A 20,256-nucleotide genomic window follows, 5' to 3' on the forward strand; every position below is an offset into this window, starting at 1 on the left:
GATACTGTGCTCTGCATCTGATTATTTCTTGTTTAAAAATGATGAACTCTATAAAAGTGTCACCCGCGTTACATTGTGTTTATATGTAGAGTCGTGTTTTTATAACAGTGTGTTCTTCATCTGATAGTTTCTTGAGTAAAATGATTGACTCAACAAAAATGTCATCTTCACTGTGTTTTGTTTTACTCCTTTCACTTAACGTGTTAGATTGTTCTGATGGTAAAACCATTATTGATGAATCAACATGGAACGAAGATGTTGACTCTTTCAAACAAGAGATGGATACTCATATAGATAAAGTTCTTGCATATAATGAAATAGGAGCAATGCTCGAGAAACACGAAAATGAACTAACGTATGTGAGAGTGAGTGGATCGGAAGAATTCGAGAAGTTATTTCAAAAAGTGTCGACAAAGTACAATGATTTAGTATCTGCGGCAAATTCTTTAAAAACAATTTTCGAAATGAATTTGAGAAAGGATTCAAAGAGTTTAAGGAAAAAGCGACAATATTTTAGTTCGATTAATAACTCCTTGAAATTAAAAGTTGATAAAAACATTGGACTCAAAGGATTGAGGTCTTTTCCTGGAAACTCTCCCAAAATTGTTAAAAGATCAGCAACAGCAGATATCTACCAGAAAAACATCGATTTCAATCCAGAAAATGTCTCGGAGGATGAAAATTCCACGTCGGCTACAGAGGAGTCCATTGTAACAACAAAAATAATCCCGACACAACAAGAGACCTCTTTGCCCTTTGCTGGTCCGCCGACAATCCCACGACCAGATGCTGGAGTGATAACCAATTCGCCAATTCTTGAGCCACCAACGCTCGAACCGAAGCCTCCCCTCCCACATTGCTGTGGCGATTCTGCTTCCGGGGTCTATGATGGACGGCTAAGAGAAGAAGTTATATACATGCCTTGTGGAGTCAATGTCACTCTTGGAGACTCTGGAAATGTTGATGCGTTTAAAGAGAAATTTCAGGTAAGAAAGGTTTACGTTATTCTTTTTTAAACATTTAGATGCTACTTCATATTTGATATGCGAAGTGGAATTACAGTTATTTTTTGTTTGATAGAAAAATGAGTCATTGCCCCTTTGGTTGTAATATCAATTCTAATCTATATTCTACAACTGATTTTGATATCTCACATTTATGATGTATAAATTCAACTTAAGTGTTCTTTCATTGTTGAATCTATCTTTCAGGATATCCAAGCAAGCTATCGTCACGTCCACTGGCAATATTTTATCGAGGCGGATGGAGGTTTTGTCCAATATCCTTCAAACACACGCCAGTGTCTGTCAGAAGGAGGAAACAGATTTGACAAGTAACCGATACTATTGTTTTTAGTTCATCGACAAACAATCACGCTAATGTCAAAGCTTTGGTGTCGTCGTCGCCGTCGTCGTGTAAAGACTTGAACCTCGGTCATAACTCTAAAATGGTTCCAGATATGCTCATGAAACTTACTACACCTATAACAAGATTGACTTGAAGCTATTCGCGTAATGCCACTTTTCTACTTCAAAACAAAAAGTTTCAAGCGCTGTCATCCGATTATGTACAGCGCTCATGTTTCGTATTATTTTCACTTTAGAAAAGTAGGTTTTCCAATCCTATGAAATAGAACGGAGATATTATTATTCTAGAATTGTGTTTTAAATCTAACCGGTATATCATGTTGCCATTCTAAAAAGGTTCTAGTTAATATGCGTGTTATAGTTAGAACAAGTTATTTAATTTAGTGCAGTGAGCATAAGTACTATAACATGATGAGAAACTTAATGGAGAGAGGTGAACTACACATATGATTTGAAATGACGTAATGACGTTTTATGATTGCAGAGTCCCTTGGTTAGTGGAGAAGTTCTTTATGGAGAAAAGAAACCTTGTCATTTTCATTGATAACTCAGGGGACGGAGAAACATTACTTAAACCATTATTTGATGGTGCCAAAAGAGTTATTGCCAATACTCTAGCATGGGGTGACAAAGTTAGTTATTTCAATATACAATCAAAACCCGCTATGTCGAAGTCGTTGGGACCTCGGGAAATACTTCGAGATAACGAACATTCGATATAACCGAAATACAAAATGTGTAGAATGAAACCGAAAAAATCTACTTAACAAGAACATCGAGATAACAGAGTTCGACATAGCGAGTTTCGGCTTAACTACTGTTTGCAAATGAACTTAGCGAATCAATAATACGAAGCACGATTGCTATGTCATTTTACGCCGGAGAGACAGTCAATATGTATTGAGTCCATGTTATTTTTAAACAGTCAGTTTCAGCTCTTCAAAAAGAGTTTCTTTTGTTGACGCATCGTTCTTACAAGCGTAATTAACAGCTATGAGTTACCTGTTGAAATGAAACCAGTTTAAACTGAACATATATGGATGAATCGGTACTGTATGCCTGTTCAGTAGGTTCCAGGTAAAGCATTCGCCAAATCGCTAATTGCGACAGTCAGTTTCTTTGATGAATGAAGTCAAACGGCAGAGTTTATGTAACACTTGTTTTGAAACTGGGACAGACTTACAGCAACGATCATTCAATGATTCTGAACCTAACGAAAGTTCATTTGCAAACATTAGCAATATACTTTCACTTCCATATTAAACGTTTCTCAGTCTAAGCCCTGCTTTCAAACAAAAATGCATTCCGTCAAGATCCTAAAATTATAAACAGTTTGCATCTTTCAAGTTATTGTAAATTATCTTTTGATTATCTTTTATCGTTCATCATCTTAAAGAAATCCAATCTTTATATATATGAATAATGTGAAATTTTAATACCTGGGGTGGTATTAAATATGAAACTTAAGTCAATCTCATGGTCATGCACCATTGATTCCATTCATTGTGTAGGTCCGTTATTTATATCGAGCAATCCGATTAGCTACATCGTTCTTCGATCGAATTAAGACCATTTTTGAATACCATACCGTATTATTTTGATACTATGTGAAAGGGTTCAATGTGTATATATTGAACACGTTTATCTTATAATGTAAAAAAACCCATAACACACTCACTGTTTTAACATTAAAATATTGCAAAGTCGCTATTTTAACTTCATAATTCAGTTGAAATGAATAACAATGATACAAAATGTCATATTTTTATCTGTAATATATTTTCGGTATTTTTTTTCATATTAGTGGTCAGTAAGGAATACACTTTCAAAGGATAACACAATAATATTGTATTGCTAGCCAGATGTAACATTAAAGGAACTAGACACCAGATGGCCAAAAATCCCCACAGACAGTATTTCCCCAAAACAAGACTAAAATTGTCAATGCGCGCTAGAAGGAGGCCGATGATACATCATTTTACAAGACTTAAATAATAGATGCAACAATTATGTTGCTGTCTCATCCGAGTTTCCCGTTTAAGAAAAGCACTTAATGGTATCCCAGTTTAAATAATATTTGTTTATGAGTACAGATAAATATACCGACGCTATTAATGAACTTACTGGAATTTACGTGGTAGACAAACCCAGTAAATTTCGAATGTGATAAATGCGCAAAAAATACAGAAGATGCATAGGTCGTAAGCGATGTGATTCACCAGTAAGGAAGATTGAATGTGTTGTACACATCGTTAATTTTATGTAAGTTTTTAACAATTTTATATTTTTCTTGCACTTGTATCATCTTGTGTCTAGCCCCTTTTAGATAAATTTGAACACCGGATACCATAAGTAATGTTTAAAATATATTTTGGATCATCAAACGCGCACATATTACGTTGCCATAATAGTTTTCCCATATTCCAGATAAATGTGGTGGATGGTGATTGTAGTGGAAGTCCACGATTTCTCGTTCGCAGTTATGAAAAGGGTCTTGTTGACGCCACCATGGATGCTAAATTTCAACAAAAGTTTGATATTCCCCCATGTCATGCATGTATGTATGTTTTTTTGTTCTTATTAGAGAGAATGATAGAACGTGCCTCGGAAAATAAAGGTCCTCTTCACAGTTTTATGCGAATTCGAGAATGGCCTCGATATGAATTTACACATAATGTTAGTTTACTTTGGAAACATTTGCAGAATATACTTTGTTTACACTGATTGAGCTTTTTCTTTTTAACTCAATCAGAAGTTTAGAATAGTCCTCTTATACTATAATTTGAAATAGCGTTAAGTTTTGTTTAATATTCAGATATACATTGTTTTAAGTTTCGAAAATCCTTGAATTATGCAGTGTTAAATTCAGTTGCACAGTTTGTTAATACTCTATATATAGTTATTTTTCACTTTTAAGTTTGCCTATACGTTTAGTGTGCTGTATAATCCTCTTATAAAGCATGCGTTTCAAATGTGCTTGACATAAAACACTCCGAAATATGATAACGTTCATGGTTTGTAAAATGTACTTTTTACGTGCATTTGTTTGCAAATTATTAGGAGTGTTAAAACTCTGATCCTGACGGCTGGGCCCCTTCAACAATTGTTGATCTAGCTCAATTGTTTCCTTTGAAGTGCACAATTTTGAAATGCGTTACTTTTGCGATTCAACAAAAAGGCTATAGCGTTATTGATTGATTGACATTATCATGTGATGCTACCAGTTTTCAATAATGATTGAATTTACTTTTTTCTTAATTGAACAGGCATGGGTTCTCCCAACAACCCCCACCCCACTCTACAACCAGATTGTTTTTTTATATTTATATATTTATTTTTTTCTTCAATTTCGGTATGAAAGAGTAAATAACTGCAATGTTAGTGTTTTGAGATGCATTACCGGGAAAATGCGTTATTTCTATTTTTAGATGCCGCTGTAAATCTAACTGAAGGTTTGGCAAAGGTTTACGAATTGTTTGAACAAGAAATGGACGCTTCAAAGGTAATTGGAATTTGAAATATGAAACAAGGTTTCATTATGAAATATATATCGCAAACTTAGATTATACCACACAGTTAGTTCATGTACTAAACGCTTATATAAGTAAGTATGTAACATTCAACTCGTACATTTTTATGCCGCTTTCTAGGCATTGCACATAAATGGGATCACTTTGTTCGGCGTCGCCGTCGTTGTTCGCGCTTTAGATTCTGATTGAACGACCTGGTTAAAAGTCTTCAAACTTGGTATGTGCATTAGTCATAGTAAGTAGATGATCACTATTGGGGTCATAAAATCTAAGTGTAAGGTCATGGTGACATTTAGTAGAAATAAGTATTGGCGTTCAATTAATACAATTGTTTTAATCTACCGAAAATGATGAATAAATATCGAAAACAATTCTTCTTTTGAAGGATACCGTGTTTTATTTAAAAGAAAGGTGCATATGTGCAATACGGTATTCTACTTTTCGAGACGAAAGTTAATCACTGTAAATCTTAAAGGAGCACCAGTCAATATCTTTTTGCGCGTTTTCAGCTTTAATAGCTTTAAACACGGTTACAATCTTGTTATCAGTTTCCAGTTATATTTGTAGTAAGGGTTAAAGGTGTATCACTTAAAATATATTTGTTATACATGTGTATGTATTGACTTTAAATACTAGTATGACTTGAACACTTTAAGAGAGGATTTAACAGCAGAAGCAACGTCGTTCTGACTTTGATAAAAGGGGATGACATGGTAATCGAAAAGGAAAGTTTGTTGCCCATGGTCGCCGAGTATCAACAAAAACTGGTAAGAATGTATTCTTGCAACTTCAGGCATTACACGATTCAGGACAAATCCTGGGCCCGTATTTACTTACGTATTGAGTCTAAGTTTGAGACTCAGGTTCTAAAACTAATTTTTTTTTTATTTTTTTTTTTATCTATAAAAGCATTTTTACAACAAACGGAAGATTTTACTTTGCTGAATTTCAAACTCGGACTCAAGATGTTGGTAAAAACGGGCCTTGAACTCTGGCGTGAGGACTTTCAATTTCAGATTGCTGTTCATTTGTAAAGTTTGGTATATGAAAGGAATACACTTATAATTAAACAGTTGTTTAATCCCCTTTAACTTGCTGCATAAACCTTGGACTACACCCCTTGTTATCAAAGTAAATATTCAGGATTGGTATTTATGGCTGTTATCATTCATGCTGAGATCATTTTGTCAGAGCCTTTTACATGCAGAATGTCTTTCTTTAATTGATACGCCAAATACCTTGATCAATTACTCATTTATATCTTAGTTTTGATAAATGAGTAGTTATCTTCGCATACCCTGCGAGTATAGGTGTATTTATCTCTCGAATTGAAAACAACCAGTTCATTTACTCTGTATGTTTATATTTTTTCATCGTTGTGTATATAGAAACATGCATTATATGACATTTATATTGTACTTTGGTACCAACTAAACCTGCTGTATATATGTTATGCTCTCCATATATGGAGGAAAATAAAAGATCTATCCATCTATCAAGATATATTTATTGTAATGTTTTAATCACATTCAAAACAAACGAGTTGTGTCACTACCATTTCATCTATCCATCCTTATATATCATTTATATGCCCGTATTGGCTGCTCTTATACATCATTTATATGCCCGTATTGGCTGCTCTTATACATCATTTATATGCCCGTATTGGCTGCTCTTATACATCATATATATGCCCGTATTGGCTGCTCTTATACATCATATATATGCCCGTATTGGCTGCTCTTATACATCATATATATGCCCGTATTGGCTGCTCTTATACATCATTTATATGCCCGTATTGGCTGCTCTTATACATCATATATATGCCCGTATTGGCTGCTCTTATACATCATTTATATGCCCGTATTGGCTGCTCTTATACATCATTTATATGCCCGTATTGGCTGCTCTTATACATCATTTATATGCCCGTATTGGCTGCTCTTATACATCATTTATATGCCCGTATTGGCTGCTCTTATACATCATTTATATGCCCGTATTGGCTGCTCTTATACATCATTTATATGCCCGTATTGGCTGCTCTTATACATCATTTATATGCCCGTATTGGCTGCTCGTTGTGTAAAAAATCATTTCAAAATGTATTTCCAGAACAGCACCATACAACATCTCATTTATGTTACAAGAAATGTCAGCCAAATGCATTTAGAGGTCTTGGCCCAGCTTGCAGATCAAAATAATTTGAAGTTGCACACCGGGAATATAACAGCCAAATCTTGGAGCGGGGTAAGCATCCTTTGTCACAAAAATCTTTGTTTCTCATCTCGATTCACCGTTCAAGATATTCAAACGAAACTTGGTACATATTTTGTCAGAAACAAACGCATGTGTGTGTGTGTGCGTGCGTGCGTGCGGGCGGGCGGGTGTGCGTGCGTGCGTGCGTGCGTGTGTGGCATTAATGATGATTCAGTTTCCCCCCTCGTTGGACTGCGGGGCCTGCTTTACGTCAGTAAATTATTGTGTTTCTTTTTGTTATACTATAGTCGTATAGGTCGTACACGAGTTCAATGAAATCTTATGAGGAGTTAAATTAATGTTGTTGATAAGTATGTCTTTCAGATTTCAGGTTTAAATCTCAGTGGACCTATTGGGAAAGAAGGCTGGCTAGAAGTCGTTGATATTGATGGATTTGCGGACAGCGTAGAGACTTACTTCAAGAAAATACCGCCGCAAATGGAATCTACAATAACTGCAAATCTTGTAGTGGGTGAGTCGACTTTGCCTCTGCTTCTTTAACAGTGTAATTATTTATATCACGCCTCCAACATAAATGACGCAACGCCATTGGTCCAGGACTGGTCACGTGGTTACCCCATTTTTTCCATATTGGGTCATCAAATTTATATCGTACCAAAATGGGTCACCAAATTGATATCGTACCAAAATGGCGTCTTTTTTCGATTCCGTTGAATATGCCGATGAATAAATGAAACATGTAAACAGGTTGTCGACATGATATATACGTTACGACCCACCCGATATGGTTTCCTGCGCCCCGTATATCCCATATCTGGTCACCTACTAACCCCGTAACTTTTAAATTTAGGTTCATTCGGATCATTTGATATGTCATACTGGGCCAATTGTTCAGAACTTTGTTAAAGTTAACAAGGTTTTTTAACGTCATAGTTGTTAACTTTATAATGTTCACTGCTCTGTAAGTTCCATCGATACCCTTGTTATCTGCAATATTTCTAACAAGAGCTGATACAACTTGTTACTGGTTGTCCGGCAAGCGCACTGGTTAACGCACTCGCTTCTCACTTAGTCGTCCCGGGTTCGATTCCCGGCCTGGGCGCATGTGAATTTGGTTGGTTGTCGCCAAGCCGGACAAGTGGGTTTTCTCCGGATACTACGATTTCCCCCACACCACAACACCATCGTGTCAACGACTCATATAATGTTGTAATAACAATTAAGTTTAAACTAACCGGTTAGTGTACTTTCCTTATATAAATACGTTCGCACACCATCAAATAGTTCACGTTTAAAAGTTCACAACGATGTCGTTATCAACGTTGTTAACTCAAGCAAAGTTCTGAACAATCGGCCCCATGACTCATAGAAATTAGAAGCCTGTGTTAGGGGGCGTTGACCGAGTTAGATTTTCAATTGTTGTCTTTTAAAAAAACAGATAAAATAATGAAATATGTTTTAAAAAACAGATTCAATTCAGTGGAAACGGCTATGTTCGACGTTAGATATCGTTTTTTCTTCCAGAGGATCTTGTTAGATGTCGTTAATCCTTCAGAACGATTCTTCTAGATTGTATTTCTGTTTAAAAAAAACTCAATGAATACAATATTGCGAGAGTGTTAAAATTAACAAGAAATGTGTAACTCTCTATTATTGCAATTTCAATTTTCTTATTAGGAACCAGAAGACGCTTGAATGGTTAAGTTTGATCGTTTGTGTGCATGTTTTAATTTGGAGTTAAAACATACAGCCAACAAAACTTATGAATTTAAAAAAAGGTATCAGCATTGGAGATTCTTTTATGTAATTTTGAAATCTCGTACTATTCAATGATAGTAAGTGAATAATGAAAAAAAACAACAGTTGTCGTAGTAAACGTTTGAAACATGTCTAAGATTGGACAAGCCATTCCAACGTTGATAAAAACGAATATTTTTAAGTTAATGTCACTGGAAGCTTCTAATGGCAATTATCGGACTTGTCTTTCAAATTGATAATATGAGCATTTATGTTAAAAGGTCACGGAGAGCGTCCACTGGGTATGACAGTAAATATCCCTGTCTACAAGGACCAGAGTAGCCTCCCTTTGGGCATTGCCGGGGTCGAGGGCTCTCTTGCTGCCGTCTTTACGGACATTGTCAACTGCAACATCGGAGACAAGAGCTACTGTTATATGGTTGATACAACATATGGTAAACAAGCAGTTAACGGGTCAAATATAGACATGTCAGCGTTATGCTACGTATAATAACAATAAAAAGTGCTACGCAATTGTTTAAGAATGCTGTTCTTTCAGCTTTACCTTTAAACAGATCGCTTTATACGCACATCTGTCATTCGGAACTCCTCGGCCATTTTTTTCAAAAACAACCTCTGATGTATGCCGGTACATCAGATGAAGTAGTTCGTATCTTTTTGAATTATATCGTTAATTAAATTTAGTGTTTTAGAGTTGTATTTATTGATTTAAGTTTAAATTGTTAACCAGTGAAGTGTATTATTGCAAACATAATTAAGATTCCCAAGAGTTAAGACATAAAGTTTAACTGCAAAATAAAATTACTACGCGATCTTCTTGCAGCGGACTTAAACGTACCTCTTTTTGAGTATGTAAACCGTCCAAATACATCCGAGGTTGTTTTTGAAAAAAATGGCCGAGGAGTTCCAAATGGTACATCTGTCAGTCGAAGAAGTAATTAGTCGGCGTCGACTTTTTTATATTGTCCAAAATGTTGCTTTACCTTAGGGACCAGATCGTAAATTGCAGAAGAACAATGATGTTTTTCAGGGTTATACGGTACCATAACATTTTTCTATAGGTTTCTAAATCTCCTACGCAGTAATCTCCCTTGGCGAAAAAGGAGAGTTTTGAATAACTAACATTAAGCTTTTCTGTTTTGTTAATGTCATTCAAATGAATAAATTCCATGATATTCCTTCATAATGTATAGTATATTTTATCCCCATTCAATTTACTCATAACAGTACAATGTGTTCACAAAAACTAATGTAATTGTTTCAGTATTATCAGCAATAATGCCCTTCCAACATATGTATACTTGACATCTTATCATTAAGGTAAATAACATTTTTTTGTGAACTACAGGCATGCTTTTCTTTAATTTATCGCGCCGACTTAGCTATGCATATTTTTTTCTTCTTTTTTTTTGATCGTATGATATCAGTTACTGATATCGCTCGTCATATTTCCACTGTTCTCCTTGAACGATTTGAATCGTTTTTACATTCGGAACTCCTCGGCCATTTTCATCGAAAACAACCTCGGATGTATGCCAGTAGAAGTAGTTCGTAAATATTTGAATTATATTATTAATCAATTGTAGTGTTTTAGCTCGAGTTTATTGATCTAAGCTTAAAAAGATTGCCAGTGAAGTGTTTTATTGCAAACATAATTAAGATTCCCTAGAGTTAAGTCATTAAGTTCTATGAAATTATTTTTTTATGGTTTCCGTTCCGGTTTTTTCAATTTCAGATGACGTTTTGATACATCCGAAACTTGGAGACATCAGTGAATATGTTCGACGCATCAATAAATTCAGCGACATCGAGACAGATCTTAACGAACAAGAGAGAGAATCAATTTTAACATCTTCCTTTGATTCAACATACAGTTTTGATACTATGGTATGTCCCTCTTGTGTGACATTTTTTCCGGTGACAGACGTTTTTGTACAACTGTTTATTTCGATGTTAAGACTTAAAATAAACAGGGGGAGCTTAGAATCTTATAGCATCGATTTTAAGCTGCACTCTCAAAGATTTATTGTTTTGACATTTTTTAATTTCTTTTTTGTCTTGGAATGAGCCAAATTTTGAGTAGATGTCTGGAGACCAGTGATATAAGACTGCTGACAAAAGAACAGATCGCAAATTTCACATTTACGTTTGAAAATTGATGTTTTATGGCTAATGCTGTAAGAAAAATGAATTTTTCGGCAGTTTACGAAACAAATGGGATATGTATATTGTAAGTTATCTTATATGACTAATGCCAGCCAAAATGAGCAGAATCTGAAAATAAAACAAAATAATATAGGTGAAAACTGTCAATTTGTGAGAGTGCAGCTTTAGAATGCATACAATGTTTGTTTCATTCTGTTGTTTTTTGGAACATAGTTAATTGAATCCAGCATGTTCTTTATGACAATCTTGCCTCTACAATTAATGATTAATAAAAGCAAGCAACATAAAATACATTTTCAGTTGGAATTTAAAGTGTTGTTTCCGATAAAATTACGATTGTCTTGTAATGTTACAATAATTCATGTTTGAAGTTGCCAGCAATTCACCCGGAAGTCGAGGGCGAACTGATACAACAATTAAACATAACGTTCGAAACTGCAACAGTGTACTCTAGAAAACTGAGAGGAACTACTTTTATAGTTGTTTTTGTCCACTTCCAATCGGACAGAATGGGAATCAAATACAATGTGCAGAGCAATATATCGGTAAGTTGTTAGTCATATATATATTATTCAAATACACATGCACTATATGTATCTTGTAATAGCTACACATCAATTATATGTATATAATTTATTAGATAAACATCAATTTCTTTTTTCTTTTCTTTTTTTTTTGGGGGGTGGGTGGGGTGTGTCCGGGGGGGGGGGGGGGGTAAACGAAGATACACTTTATCTATGTGTGTATATTTTACAAAGATACACATCACTATATGTATATTTTAGTAGATACACATACATTATATGTATATTCTATGTATATTTTAGTAGAATCAATTATGTAGTTTTTTGTCAGGATACATATAATCGATATGTATATTTTACAAAGATACACATCAACTATATGTATGTTATTTTCATATGCACACCAATTCAATGATACTTTTAGTCAGATGCACATCAAATCTATGATACTTTTAGTCATATGCACATCGATTCTATGATACTTTTAGTCAGATGCAAATCAATTATATGATACTTTTAGTCATATGCACAACAATTATATGATACTTTTAGTCATATGCACATCAATTATATGATACTTTTAGTCAGATGCACATCAATTATATGATACTTTTAGTCAGATGCACATCAATTATATGATACTTTTAGTCATATGCACAACAATTATATGATACTTTTAGACAGATGCACATCAATTATATGATACTTTTAGTCATATGCAAATCAATTCTATGATACTTTTAGTCATATGCACAACAATTATATGATACTTTTAGTCATATGCACATCAATTATATGATACTTTTAGTCATATGCACATCAATTCTATGATACTTTTAGTCATATGCACAACAATTATATGATACTTTTAGTCATATGCACAACAATTATATGATACTTTTAGTCAGATGCACATCAATTATATGATACTTTTAGTCATATGCACAACAATTATATGATACTTTTAGTCATATGCACATCAATTATATGATACTTTTAGTCATATGCACAACAATTATATGATACTTTTAGTCATATGCACAACAATTATATGATACTTTTAGTCATATGCACATCAATTATATGATACTTTTAGTCATATGCACAACAATTATATGATACTTTTAGTCAGATGCAAATCAATTATATGATACTTTTAGTCATATGCACAACAATTATATGATACTTTTAGTCATATGCACATCAATTATATGATACTTTTAGTCAGATGCACATCAATTATATGATACTTTTAGTCAGATGCACAACAATTATATGATACTTTTAGTCATATGCACAACAATTATATGATACTTTTAGTCATATGCACAACAATTATATGATACTTTTAGTCATATGCACAACAATTATATGATACTTTTAGTCATATGCACAACAATTATATGATACTTTTAGTCATATGCACAACAATTATATGATACTTTTAGTCATATGCACATCAATTATATGATACTTTTAGTCATATGCACATCAATTATATGATACTTTTAGTCATATGCACAACAATTATATGATACTTTTAGTCATATGCACAACAATTATATGATACTTTTAGTCATATGCACATCAATTATATGATACTTTTAGTCATATGCACAACAATTATATGATACTTTTAGTCATATGCACAACAATTATATGATACTTTTAGTCATATGCACAACAATTATATGATACTTTTAGTCATATGCACATCAATTATATGATACTTTTAGTCATATGCACAACAATTATATGATACTTTTAGTCATATGCACAACAATTATATGATACTTTTAGTCATATGCACAACAATTATATGATACTTTTAGTCATATGCACAACAATTATATGATACTTTTAGTCAGATGCACAACAATTATATGATACTTTTAGTCAGATGCACAACAATTATATGATACTTTTAGTCATATGCACAACAATTATATGATACTTTTAGTCATATGCACAACAATTATATGATACTTTTAGTCATATGCACAACAATTATATGATACTTTTAGTCATATGCACAACAATTATATGATACTTTTAGTCATATGCACAACAATTATATGATACTTTTAGTCATATGCACAACAATTATATGATACTTTTAGTCATATGCACATCAATTATATGATACTTTTAGTCATATGCACATCAATTATATGATACTTTTAGTCATATGCACATCAATTATATGATACTTTTAGTCATATGCACAACAATTATATGATACTTTTAGTCATATGCACATCAATTATATGATACTTTTAGTCATATGCACAACAATTATATGATACTTTTAGTCATATGCACAACAATTATATGATACTTTTAGTCATATGCACAACAATTATATGATACTTTTAGTCATATGCACATCAATTATATGATACTTTTAGTCATATGCACATCAATTATATGATACTTTTAGTCATATGCACAACAATTATATGATACTTTTAGTCATATGCACAACAATTATATGATACTTTTAGTCATATGCACATCAATTATATGATACTTTTAGTCATATGCACATCAATTATATGATACTTTTAGTCATATGCACATCAATTATATGATACTTTTAGTCATATGCACAACAATTATATGATACTTTTAGTCATATGCACAACAATTATATGATACTTTTAGTCATATGCACAACAATTATATGATACTTTTAGTCATATGCACATCAATTATATGATACTTTTAGTCAGATGCACAACAATTATATGATACTTTTAGTCAGATGCACAACAATTATATGATACTTTTAGTCATATGCACAACAATTATATGATACTTTTAGTCATATGCACATCAATTCTATGATACTTTTAGTCATATGCACATCAATTATATGATACTTTTAGTCAGATGCACAACAATTATATGATACTTTTAGTCAGATGCACATCAATTATATGATACTTTTAGTCAGATGCACATCAATTATATGATACTTTTAGTCATATGCACATCAATTATATGATACTTTTAGTCAGATGCACATCAATTATATGATACTTTTAGTCATATGCACATCAATTATATGATACTTTTAGTCAGATGCACAACAATTATATGATACTTTTAGTCATATGCACATCAATTATATGATACTTTTAGTCATATGCACATCAATTATATGATACTTTTAGTCATATGCACAACAATTATATGATACTTTTAGTCATATGCACATCAATTATATGATACTTTTAGTCATATGCACAACAATTATATGATACTTTTAGTCATATGCACAACAATTATATGATACTTTTAGTCAGATGCACATCAATTATATGATACTTTTAGTCAGATGCACAACAATTATATGATACTTTTAGTCATATGCACAACAATTATATGATACTTTTAGTCATATGCACATCAATTATATGATACTTTTAGTCAGATGCAAATCAATTATATGATACTTTTAGTCATATGCACATCAATTATATGATACTTTTAGTCATATGCACATCAATTATATGATACTTTTAGTCATATGCACAACAATTATATGATACTTTTAGTCAGATGCACATCAATTATATGATACTTTTAGTCAGATGCACATCAATTATATGATACTTTTAGTCATATGCACAACAATTATATGATACTTTTAGTCAGATGCACAACAATTATATGATACTTTTAGTCAGATGCACATCAATTATATGATACTTTTAGTCAGATGCACATCAATTATATGATACTTTTAGTCATATGCACAACAATTATATGATACTTTTAGTCATATGCACAACAATTATATGATACTTTTAGTCATATGCACAACAATTATATGATACTTTTAGTCAGATGCACATCAATTATATGATACTTTTAGTCAGATGCAAATCAATTATATGATACTTTTAGTCATATGCACAACAATTATATGATACTTTTAGTCATATGCACAACAATTATATGATACTTTTAGTCAGATGCACATCAATTATATGATACTTTTAGTCAGATGCACATCAATTATATGATACTTTTAGTCATATGCAAATCAATTATATGATACTTTTAGTCATATGCACATCAATTATATGATACTTTTAGTCATATGCAAATCAATTATATGATACTTTTAGTCATATGCAAATCAATTATATGATACTTTTAGTCATATGCACATCAATTATATGATACTTTTAGTCATATGCACATCAATTATATGATACTTTTAGTCATATGCACTTCAATTCTATGATAATTTTAGTCATATGCACATCAATTATATGATACTTTTAGTCATATGCACATCAATTATATGATACTTTTAGTCATATGCACATCAATTATATGATACTTTTAGTCATATGCACATCAATTATATGATACTTTTAGTCATATGCACAACAATTATATGATACTTTTAGTCAGATGCACATCAATTATATGATACTTTTAGTCATATGCACATCAATTATATGATACTTTTAGTCATATGCACATCAATTATATGATACTTTTAGTCAGATGCACATCAATTATATGATACTTTTAGTCATATGCACAACAATTATATGATACTTTTAGTCATATGCACAACAATTATATGATACTTTTAGTCATATGCACAACAATTATATGATACTTTTAGTCATATGCACATCAATTATATGATACTTTTAGTCATATGCACAACAATTATATGATACTTTTAGTCAGATGCACATCAATTATATGATACTTTTAGTCATATGCACAACAATTATATGATACTTTTAGTCAGATGCACATCAATTATATGATACTTTTAGTCATATGCACATCAATTATATGATACTTTTAGTCAGATGCACATCAATTATATGATACTTTTAGTCAGATGCACATCAATTATATGATACTTTTAGTCATATGCACATCAATTATATGATACTTTTAGTCAGATGCACATCAATTATATGATACTTTTAGTCAGATGCACATCAATTATATGATACTTTTAGTCATATGCACAACAATTATATGATACTTTTAGTCATATGCACAACAATTATATGATACTTTTAGTCAGATGCACATCAATTATATGATACTTTTAGTCAGATGCACAACAATTATATGATACTTTTAGTCATATGCACAACAATTATATGATACTTTTAGTCAGATGCACATCAATTATATGATACTTTTAGTCAGATGCAAATCAATTATATGATACTTTTAGTCATATGCACAACAATTATATGATACTTTTAGTCATATGCACAACAATTATATGATACTTTTAGTCAGATGCACATCAATTATATGATACTTTTAGTCAGATGCACATCAATTATATGATACTTTTAGTCATATGCAAATCAATTATATGATACTTTTAGTCATATGCACATCAATTATATGATACTTTTAGTCATATGCAAATCAATTATATGATACTTTTAGTCAGATGCACATCAATTATATGATACTTTTAGTCAGATGCAAATCAATTATATGATACTTTTAGTCATATGCACATCAATTATATGATACTTTTAGTAAGATGCACAACAATTATATGATACTTTTAGTCAGATGCACATCAATTATATGATACTTTTAGTCAGATGCACATCAATTATATGATACTTTTAGTCATATGCACATCAATTATATGATACTTTTAGTCATATGCACAACAATTATATGATACTTTTAGTCATATGCACAACAATTATATGATACTTTTAGTCATATGCACATCAATTATATGATACTTTTAGTCAGATGCAAATCAATTATATGATACTTTTAGTCATATGCACAACAATTATATGATACTTTTAGTCATATGCACAACAATTATATGATACTTTTAGTCATATGCACATCAATTATATGATACTTTTAGTCATATGCACAACAATTATATGATACTTTTAGTCATATGCACATCAATTATATGATACTTTTAGTCATATGCACAACAATTATATGATACTTTTAGTCATATGCACAACAATTATATGATACTTTTAGTCATATGCACAACAATTATATGATACTTTTAGTCATATGCACAACAATTATATGATACTTTTAGTCATATGCACAACAATTATATGATACTTTTAGTCATATGCACAACAATTATATGATACTTTTAGTCATATGCACAACAATTATATGATACTTTTAGTCATATGCACATCAATTATATGATACTTTTAGTCATATGCACAACAATTATATGATACTTTTAGTCATATGCACAACAATTATATGATACTTTTAGTCATATGCACAACAATTATATGATACTTTTAGTCATATGCACAACAATTATATGATACTTTTAGTCATATGCACAACAATTATATGATACTTTTAGTCATATGCACAACAATTATATGATACTTTTAGTCAGATGCACATCAATTATATGATACTTTTAGTCATATGCACATCAATTATATGATACTTTTAGTCATATGCACATCAATTATATGATACTTTTAGTCATATGCACATCAATTATAGGATACTTTTAGTCATATGCACATCAATTATATGATACTTTTAGTCATATGCAAATCAATTATATGATACTTTTAGTCATATGCACAACAATTATATGATACTTTTAGTCATATGCACAACAATTATATGATACTTTTAGTCATATGCACATCAATTATATGATACTTTTAGTCAGATGCACATCAATTATATGATACTTTTAGTCAGATGCACAACAATTATATGATACTTTTAGTCATATGCACATCAATTATATGATACTTTTAGTCATATGCACATCAATTATATGATACTTTTAGTCATATGCACAACAATTATATGATACTTTTAGTCATATGCAAATCAATTATATGATACTTTTAGTCATATGCACATCAATTATATGATACTTTTAGTCATATGCACATCAATTATATGATACTTTTAGTCATATGCACAACAATTATATGATACTTTTAGTCAGATGCAAATCAATTATATGATACTTTTAGTCATATGCAAATCAATTATATGATACTTTTAGTCATATGCACATCAAGTATATGATACTTTTAGTCATATGCACATCAATTATATGATACTTTTAGTCATATGCACATCAATTATATGATACTTTTAGTCATATGCACAACAATTATATGATACTTTTAGTCATATGCACAACAATTATATGATACTTTTAGTCAGATGCACATCAATTATATGATACTTTTAGTCATATGCACAACAATTATATGATACTTTTAGTCATATGCAAATCAATTATATGATACTTTTAGTCATATGCACATCAATTATATGATAATTTTAGTCATATGCACATCAATTATATGATACTTTTAGTCATATGCACATCAATTATATGATACTTTTAGTCAGATGCACATCAATTATATGATACTTTTAGTCATATGCACAACAATTATATGATACTTTTAGTCATATGCACATCAATTATATGATACTTTTAGTCATATGCACAACAATTATATGATACTTTTAGTCATATGCACATCAATTATATGATACTTTTAGTCATATGCACATCAATTATATGATACTTTTAGTCAGATGCACATCAATTATATGATACTTTTAGTCATATGCACAACAATTATATGATACTTTTAGTCATATGCACATCAATTATATGATACTTTTAGTCATATGCACAACAATTATATGATACTTTTAGTCATATGCACAACAATTATATGATACTTTTAGTCATATGCACATCAATTATATGATACTTTTAGTCAGATGCACATCAATTATATGATACTTTTAGTCATATGCACAACAATTATATGATACTTTTAGTCAGATGCACATCAATTATATGATACTTTTAGTCATATGCACAACAATTATATGATACTTTTAGTCATATGCACATCAATTATATGATACTTTTAGTCATATGCAAATCAATTATATGATACTTTTAGTCATATGCACATCAATTATATGATAATTTTAGTCAGATGCACATCAATTATATGATACTTTTAGTCAGATGCACATCAATTATATGATACTTTTAGTCAGATGCACATCAATTATATGATACTTTTAGTCATATGCACATCAATTATATGATTTTTTTGTGTCAGATGCACACCAATTCCATGATACTTTTAGTCATATGCACATCAAATCTATGTTTCTTTGTGTCAGATGCACACCAATGCAATGATACTTTTAGTCAGATGCACATCAATTCCATGATACTTTTAGTCATATGCACATCAATTATATGATACTTTTAGTAAGATGCACAACAATTATATGATACTTTTAGTCATATGCACATCAATTATATGATACTTTTAGTCATATGCACATCAATTATATGATACTTTTAGTAAGATGCACATCAATTATATGATACTTTTAGTCATATGCACATCAATTATATGATACTTTTAGTCATATGCACATCAATTATATGATACTTTTAGTCATATGCACAACAATTATATGATACTTTTAGTCATATGCACAACAAATATAGGATACTTTTAGTCATATGCACATCAATTATATGATACTTTTAGTCATATGCACATCAATTATATGATACTTTTAGTCATATGCACATCAATTATATGATACTTTTAGTCATATGCACATCAAATATAGGATACTTTTAGTCATATG

The 20,256-nt window shown here is 31.1% G+C and overlaps 1 protein-coding gene across 1 annotated transcript in view; it reads left to right on the forward strand.

The window, feature by feature from the left end:
* Positions 1-20,256, forward strand: part of LOC128218254 (VWFA and cache domain-containing protein 1-like) — a 34,314-nt gene continuing 14,058 nt past the window's right edge. The window contains exons 1-11 of the mRNA XM_052925870.1: positions 1-986; positions 1,212-1,333; positions 1,852-1,999; positions 3,795-3,924; positions 4,796-4,869; positions 5,554-5,664; positions 7,016-7,150; positions 7,484-7,631; positions 9,139-9,312; positions 10,614-10,765; positions 11,416-11,589. Coding sequence (XP_052781830.1) covers positions 141-986; positions 1,212-1,333; positions 1,852-1,999; positions 3,795-3,924; positions 4,796-4,869; positions 5,554-5,664; positions 7,016-7,150; positions 7,484-7,631; positions 9,139-9,312; positions 10,614-10,765; positions 11,416-11,589 — 2,214 coding nt within the window. The 5' untranslated portion in view covers positions 1-140. The remainder of the gene's footprint in view (positions 987-1,211; positions 1,334-1,851; positions 2,000-3,794; positions 3,925-4,795; positions 4,870-5,553; positions 5,665-7,015; positions 7,151-7,483; positions 7,632-9,138; positions 9,313-10,613; positions 10,766-11,415; positions 11,590-20,256) is intronic.

This window comes from Mya arenaria, chromosome 14, assembly GCF_026914265.1.
Source record: "Mya arenaria isolate MELC-2E11 chromosome 14, ASM2691426v1".
Classification (NCBI taxonomy): domain Eukaryota; kingdom Metazoa; phylum Mollusca; class Bivalvia; order Myida; family Myidae; genus Mya; species Mya arenaria.